We start from the raw sequence: 8,499 nt of genomic DNA on the forward strand, positions 1-8,499 counted from the left end.
TTTTACATGACGAATAATACGATATCGTAGAAGCGTTCCAGCGATTTTTGGACTAAAACTTGTAGAACTGTCGGATTTTAAGATGTTGTATATCGATAGGTGCAATCCCGTATTCCTCGGACTCGGACTAGTAAAACTGTCAAAAAATTAAAATTCGTTCAGAGCGAGAGAGTAACATTGAATAGTACGGGATCGCTCTCTAGTAAAAAATCGTAACTTGTGTCAACTTCAACATAACCTCCAAATTTTGGTTGTAAATTTTTGATTATTTTGTATGTAAACATACTCAGCTCACACATGTAAATAACCAAAAATACTTTCAAATTCATTAGAATCCACTTAAACAAAAAATTAAATACTTTTCAACATGAATTAGCAGAGTGCACTTTTCTTTTGTTTACAATTTGGTTGCCAAACACACTACAGCTGATCGTTTGACACATTTACCAGAATTTACCAGCGAAAAATTCTCGGACTAAAACTGATAACTTCTGACAGAGAGAACCGTATTTACTCTCTTTTTTGTGCTCTCAATAGTCAGAGAACCGAGTACGGGATCGATTTCCAGTAAAATCTGACTGATTCTGACTATTTCTGACTAGTCCGGACTCGTACGGGATCGCAACTGATATTTAGAGAATACACTTTTTTGTAACAAAAGTTCTTTAACCTCAATTACCCTGTTCTAGTACTAACTTACCCGATTTCAGTTCTTGCCACCATATTTTTAGTATATCAACGTTCACCAAAAATCATTAATTGCTTTACTGGATTTATTCGTAGATCGTGTGGGTTTAAGGGATTAAAAGGGATCTAAAACCAGTAGAGCTGCTAAAACCAGGCAAACCGTGAAAAAAACGGAATCTTATCGGCAGGTAACTCTCCTTTCCCAGTAGCGGAGACACTAGAGGCCTTATTACTTGCTTATTTCACGTATCACCTGACTCCAGCGAAGCATCCACATGTCTTCCATGAAGAGTACACCACCACCGCAGTAATTAACGCAATCAACAGTCAGATAACCCGTGGCTTTAACCGAAACCGACACTGTAAGAGAACAACCCTAGCAGCGATGAATTTGTCTAAAGAGTTTGACACCGTATGCCACTCCAAGCTACTCGAATATATTAAGGCTTTCTATCTTCCTTAGAGCAATCGGAAACAGTGCGTTCGATAATGGCGTGCGGCAACAGAATTTATAGCCTATGTTCAAAGCTAAACGGTTACCTCTCCGAATGTTCTCGCTTCGTCACTGCAAGGAGATTAAATCTCTGCCCTACGAAATCCTCAGCAAAACTTTTCATCGCCTGGACGAAACACGTCAGGCTACAGCTTAGTATTCGCTTCGATGGCGAGCAAATTCCGATGGTGAACAACGTAAAAACTCTTGGAAACCTCTTCGACAACATGCTCTCTTTATCCACATAACCGCAATTGTTAATAAAGAACAGAGCCCCAAAAAAGTCTTCAAATCGCTATCGGGTAGCCTTTGGGGCTAAGGCCAAGAAATGTTGTTGGCACCATACAAAGCAATTTTCCAGCCGGTTCCAAACTATGCAGCGGCCGTGTGATAGCCGGGGACTAGCAGGACGCAATGTATGAAACTACAGACGTTTCAAAACACAGCACTCCGGACAGCCACGAGGTGGCTTCTGAACACCACTTTCATAGCGACACCCCAATGCTCCCAGTAAGTGAGCACCACATTACGCTATGCAGGCAGATTCTGGCGGTGTCCTACAAACGGACCCTTGTTTGTGGAAGAGACTTACATAGAGCAACCACCGGACCCAACGACGTCATCAACGGTCATTCCCACGACAGCCGGTTCTACGTACCGGAATGACTCGGGTTTTACCCGACCAAGGGCTATTGTTTCGGCGATCTAACCCCGTTTAGGTCGGCGAAGTATCTCAGAAGTTGTTCGTCCATAGGGCTACATTCACTTCGTATTCTTCTACTCAGGGCTGGCATCGAGTCAAACCTAGGGCCAGAAATCTACACCAGCTGTGTATGCCGGAGACGACTACACCACAACTCCACCACGCGAGGGGTGGAGTCACCTTAGGGTCTGCTCAGGACTACGGACACATAGACAGTGGACCCCTGTTGCTCAAACAGAGCAGCCTCCACGGCCAACCTCAGTCCACCCGAGCAGCCTCACACAGTCACCACAACACAACAACATAATAACACCACAGACCATACCACAGCCACGACAGACCACATAACACACACAACCGCACCACCACCCATACGCTGCCGCCAACAACTCCTGGTTCCCCCTACAATCTGCACGGATTGTCAGACCAGGATATTCCGTAATGTGACATCAGTCAAGTGCAACACCTGCCTTGGCTGGTGCCACTTTAGGGCATGCTCAGGTCTGTGTACCACGCGAGAGTGGACTGGGAACTTCGAGGGCCCGTGTTGCGCTGCTCGGTCGCAGACCCCAACTGCGACGCCTCCCGCCACCACTACAGGGCGGCAACCGTCACAGCAGCACACACAGCTAACGGCGGTAAGAACACACACATCATTTACACCCCACCTCACGACACGTCTCCCGAACCACATGAAGCTCCTTCAATTTAACTGTAACGGGCTACAGAGCAAGATTGAGGAGATAACCGTCTTCATGTGTCGGCATGGTATATTGATAGCTGCGGTCCAAGAGACGAAGTTGCACAGCAATTCAACTTTGTTGAATTGCGCCGGGTACAACGTGCACCGTCGAGATCGCGAGCGAGATAATGGTGGTGGCTTAGCGTTCATCACGCACCACACCGTGCAGTATCGTCTTATCGAAGCAGACATCGACCGCAGGGATACCACCCTAGAATGTCAGGGCATCGCTATCCGGTCAGGCGATGTTGAGCTCGAAATATTTAACATATACATACCCTCTGTCACCTGCTGCCCGGCGGGATATCACCCTGATATAGGTGCGCTCCTCAGAGGTGAAAACCGTATGGTAGTAGGTGACTTTAATGCGCACCACGATCTTTTGCAGTAGCTCGCCAGACATCACAATAGTCAGCGCTGGTCTGATAAACAGCATAACATGGCGACCTATGCTGACTTTAGCATCAGACCACCTACCCATAGTCATCTCGATAGATAAACCAACCGACTTTGCTTCCGCCAAACACCGGACCTATATCAACTTTTCTAAAGCTGATTGGAAAGGTTACGCGGAGTTTACCGAAAACACCTTCACAGCGCTCCCCACACCAACCGACGTCCATCTCGGTGAACGTAAGTTCCGCAGGGCTGTCACTGCTGCTGCAGCTCGCTTCATACCGGCAGGATGTATAACGGACCCACGTCCAAACTTCCCTGCCGAAGCGGCTGTTCTAGCCGATGAGCGTGATAGCCTTCGTCAGGCCGATCCCGGAGATCCCCGTATCAGGGATCTCAATGCGGAGATTCGGCAACTAGTAAACGTACATAAGCGGAAGAAGTGGGAGGAGCATCTGAAGACTTGTAACTTCGCATCTGGTGTGAGTAAGCTTTGGTCAACCGTGAGGTCACTGTCTAATCCGACGAAGCACGACGACAGAGTCGAAATTTCCTTCGGCGACCATGCTTCGTCGGACCCGGAGCGATGCGCGAGCTATTTTAGCCGGCAGTTCATACTGCATCCTCCGGTGGACAAAGCCAAGAGTCGAGTGACCAGAAGGCTGCACAAACTGCCAACAACCTGTGCCCCCTTGCTTTCACTTACGGTGAAGTTCGGGTGGCCATCGGGAAGGCGAAAGCCTCCAAAGCCATGGGTCCCGACGGAATATGCATGCTGATGCTGAAAAATTTGGGTCCTGCGGGGGTAGCGTACCTTACGGAGGTCCTCAACTTGTCTATGGCCACTCTCATCATCCCAGACATCTGGAAGGTGGGGAGAGTTGTCCCACTGCTCAAACCGGGGAAACCCGCCAACAAAGGAGATTCTTATCGTCCGATAACACTCCTTTCCCCGGTAGCGAAGACACTCGAGGCCTTGCTACTCCCGTACTTCACAAACCACTTGACCCCAGCGAAGCATCAGCATGGTTTCCGTAAAGTGCACAGCACAACAACAGCACTTAACGCCATAAACACTCACATAACTCGTGGCCTTAACCGAAACCGTCCCTGTGAGAGAACGATTCTAGTAGCGTTGGACTTGTCAAAGGCGTTTGAAACCGTCTGCCATTCCACGCTACTAGAAGATATAGAGGCCTCCTCTCTTCCACAGAGGCTAAAACGGTGGTCGGCAAATTATCTGAGTGGTCGACATTCGTCGGTAATGTTTAGAGACAAAACGAGTAAACAGAGGAAAATAAAACAGGGGGTTCCACAGGGTGGTGTCCTTTCCCCGCTACTGTTTAACTTTTACATTTCAAAGCTCCCTCAACCACCAGAGGGAGTCTCGATTGTCTCTTACGCCGACGATTGCTCGATCATGGCGACTGGGAATGGAATTGATGACCTGTGTTCGAAAGTAAAAGGGTATCTCTCCGAACTTTCACGCTTCTTCACTGCAAAGTGTCTAGCCCTTTCCCCTACGAAATCCTCTGCGACCCTGTTCACAACCTGGACGAAGGAGGTCAGGCTACCGCTGGGAATTCACGTCGACGACACACCAATTCCGACGGTGAATAACCCCAAAATACTCGGAGTAACATTCGACAGCCTGCTCTCCTTCTCTGCGCACGCAACCGCTATTGTCAATAAAGTACAGAGCCGCAACAAGGTCCTCAAGTCGCTAGCCGGCAGTACTTGGGGCAAAGACAAAGAAACGTGGCTGGCAACATACAAGGCAATAGGCCGGCCAGTTTTGAACTACGCAGCGCCAGTGTGGTCGCCGGGGACTAGTAGGACGCAGTGGACGAAGCTACAGACTGCACAGAACACCGCACTCAGGACAGCGACAGGATGCCTCCTGATGCCGCCCGAACCCCGTCTTCACGGCGAGGCGCAAATGCTCCCCGTAAAGGAGCACAACATCATGCTCTGCAAGCAGTTCATGGTCGGGAGCCACAGAAGTGGCCACCCAAACAGACAGCTGCTTGCAGAGGAGCCCTCACCTAGGCACGTCAGGAGGCATTTATATGAACTGACGGACGAAGTCCAGAGGTTCATCAAGCAACCTCTGGACGCGACAGCTTACCGACTGGCCCTGAACGGCGTTCACAGGGAGTCAGTCTCGAGTTATGTAGACTCTAGACCTGTGAATGCCGTTCTAGGCATACCGCCCCCGGACACAGACGAGACGGAGCTTCATCTGCCTCGGGAGACGCGAACGACACTTGCACAACTTCGCTTCGGCTACTGCAGCTGGTTAAACTCCTACCTGATTAGATTGAATGAGGATGTTCCAAATGAGTGTCCGGCATGCGGAGAGACCCCACATGACTCGAAACATCTCTTCGAATGCCGGGAAAATCCGACAACCCTAACGGCCTTGTCCCTGTGGACCAACCCCGCAGAAGCTGCACGCTTCCTAGGGCTGCCGTTAGTGGAACTTGACGACAACGACTGAGATACCAACCGACCTGGGCGGGGTTGTTGTAGCCGCTACAACAACAACAACGTCATCAACGGCGTTTAAGTAAAAAACAGAGTGGAAGCAACGCTGGAAATGATGATGAAGAGGAAGCTGAAGACCAATTTGCTTGCAATTGACAACACACGCGACATCTTCATCTTTGTCATGCAGAGGTTCGACTGCCACGCGATAACCGCATAAACAGCTATTTATGCATACTCCACCTCGATATCTCCTTCTCCATATGGTCCAACTCCGTCGAAACGCCTCGTTTTCTGGGGCTATCGTTAGCTGAGCTTGACGACAACGAGTGATGGGCAAACCGACTTAGGCGGGGCCTAGTAGCGCCGCTAAGGCAAAAAAAAAAACGAGTGTTGTGTAGTACCTCCAATTTTTGGTGCTGCTCCAAGTCAGCATTGAACCAGCTATAAAACTCCAATTAGATACTTCGAATAAGTGTTTGGTAAAATAGTATCAATTTATTATTTATTAAAATCTTAATGTGGAACACTGAGAATATATGACTTATTTACATAAGTGTGTATGTATGTATATATGATTTTTTTATGTGATTTACGATTAGATAGAACTTAAGTGTAAAACTCTAAATATTAAAGTACATACATAATTCGTAAGTGGCAATAAGTGATATAAAATATTGTACTATGTACATATGTATGTATGTATGTGTTATTCTAATAATTCCTTTTTTTTTTAAGATACTATTAAGATGATAAATTTAAGAAAATTAAAGTTAAGAGCTTGAGAGGAAACGGAATACCCCTATGAAAACATCATTGTCATTTAAAAAAAAAAATTATGCATTTTCACAGTGGATATTAACTCTTATTTGGCAGTTAGCTCTCGATTTTAAGTACGAAAATTAACAGCCACATTAGAGTTAACTCTACACCGCGAAAACAGTCCTAAGTAGTTTTTGAACTGTCTTAATTAAATAGAAATGAAATCTCTTATTCAAATGCAATATAAATAGCTTAGTATATAAGTATATGTATGTATAAAAATGTGTGAAAAGTTTGGTATGCCACTCCCAATAATATAATCTGGGCTATCGTTGAATCTATCGTACTCCGATTTTCGGGAAATCCACGAAAATGCGATCACTGAATCCGAATAGCTACGAACAAACTGTGAATGCATACGTTCGTAACGATTCGGATCCAGTGATTGCATTTTCGTACATTTCACGAAAAATCTGACTACGATGGATTCAGTGATAGCTCTGGATATCAACTCATTCATACAGCGTATTTTCGTATTTACAAAATACAAATATTTTAAACATTAACTAAATGAAGATCTTAACCTAGTACTTAACTAGTATTCTGGGTTTTGGCGTAACATAAAACATCCAAGTCAACCCAATAACTCAAAATTGGTAAATTTACACATCCATGCCTCTGGCATAAGGGGGACGATATCGACTGCTGAGTGGAAGATCCGGCGTACCTCAGAATTCGGTTCAAAAACGCCCTATCTCACTTCAAAATGTATTGAAAATGTGCTGATATAGGGCGTTTCCGAATCGGCAGCTGAGATAGGGCGTTTTTGAAACGAATTCTCAAATAGGACGTCCTTCAACTAAATTCTAAACATATAAGTTAATACATACGTATATGTATGAATGTTTTAAATACATTAAAATATGTACATATGTATATGTAGATCCCACCCGCTATATACAAACAACCACAACTACCCTCTTCTTTCTACACACTATCCTAAAGCAATGCCAAACGTATGGTCCGATTAAAAATCTGTTTTCTTCGTCGTGAATTGTATGCTGTACGTGCCATAGATGGTGTTGCAAATGCCACACGTGCATCACCCGTCGCTGTACCATCATCATTGAATCGCCTTATAATGTCATCGGGTGTAAGATCGAAACCAGCGAAAAATTTCAATATGTCATTAAGTTCAGCCTTGTAAGGTACATTCTCCATGGCAACAACACAGCCGGGACGCGCAAATTTTTCAGGTATGCCGCCACTATCATCACCATTATTACCGCTAGGGCCATTGTCAGCGCTGGTAACATCATTGCTGCTGTCATCGATGGTTTGAATATCCTCCTCCTGATCGGAATTATGACTATCACGGCTGGATGCACTATTATTGTGGCGACCACCTCGATGCCGAATACTACCACTGCCCATATGATCATTGCGACTACTACCCGCGCCACCGCCACCACTGCCACCACTGCCACCACTGCCAATGTTACCGCGGCCACCGCGATTCATCATTGGACCACCTCCACGACTATTGTTGTTGTTGCTGCTGTTGCTGTCGTTGTTCATGTTTTTATCGCCATAGCGTCCGCCAGCGCTGCTGCTAAAAGGCATCGTCGACGACGACGGTCCATCGTTAAGCGGCGACATGCTGTTGCTATTGCCTGAAAATGGGTTTCTTTCGAATGGACGTCCGCCTGAACCGCCGCCGCCGCCGCCACCGCCGGGATAAAAGTTCATGAAAGGCTTGCCAATGCGGTCAGCGATCTCTTGCGGCTTAATCGAACGTATGCGTAGTTTGCGTTGCCGGAACGTCGAGTTATTAAATTGACGTATGGCTATCTCGGCATCACGTTCATTTTGAAATTCGACAATGAATTCACCAGTCGGCATATTGCGATCACCACGCAGGAGCTCAATATGTTTCAGACGTAAAAATTCCCTCTGTAATAACTCAGCGATATCATTCATGCGCGTATTGTAGTCGCAGTTTTTCATGAGTATAAAATTGTTGTGCATTGGGTTGTCGTTGAAAGTCATGTTGGTGCTGCCGCTGGCGCTGTCGTTGTTGTTGTTCTTGTTCATTAGCGACGGCATGAAATTATCACCACTATTCATGTTCATACCCTCATTAGAATTCATACCCATGTTGTCGCCCATACCCACATTGGGATTCATTCCCATGTTGCCGCCCATACCCATACTGGGGTTCATTCCCAT

The 8,499-nt window shown here is 46.3% G+C and overlaps 2 protein-coding genes across 2 annotated transcripts in view; one reads left to right on the plus strand and one right to left on the minus strand.

Moving 5' to 3' along the window:
- LOC118746762 overlaps positions 1 to 8,499 on the plus strand; it is a 71,737-nt gene that overhangs the window by 10,022 nt on the left and 53,216 nt on the right. The gene's annotated exons all lie outside the window — the stretch shown is intronic.
- The window catches only part of LOC118746764, a 67,827-nt gene continuing 66,361 nt past the window's right edge, over positions 7,034 to 8,499 (minus strand). The window contains exon 3 of the mRNA XM_036480673.1: positions 7,034 to 8,499. This exon is cut by the window's right edge and continues 2,542 nt beyond it. Within this exon, the coding sequence (XP_036336566.1) occupies positions 7,270 to 8,499 (1,230 nt within the window). The 3' untranslated portion in view covers positions 7,034 to 7,269.

This window comes from Rhagoletis pomonella, unplaced genomic scaffold, assembly GCF_013731165.1.
Source record: "Rhagoletis pomonella isolate Grant_MI unplaced genomic scaffold, Rhpom_1.0 Rhpom_scaffold_00011, whole genome shotgun sequence".
Taxonomy (NCBI): domain Eukaryota; kingdom Metazoa; phylum Arthropoda; class Insecta; order Diptera; family Tephritidae; genus Rhagoletis; species Rhagoletis pomonella.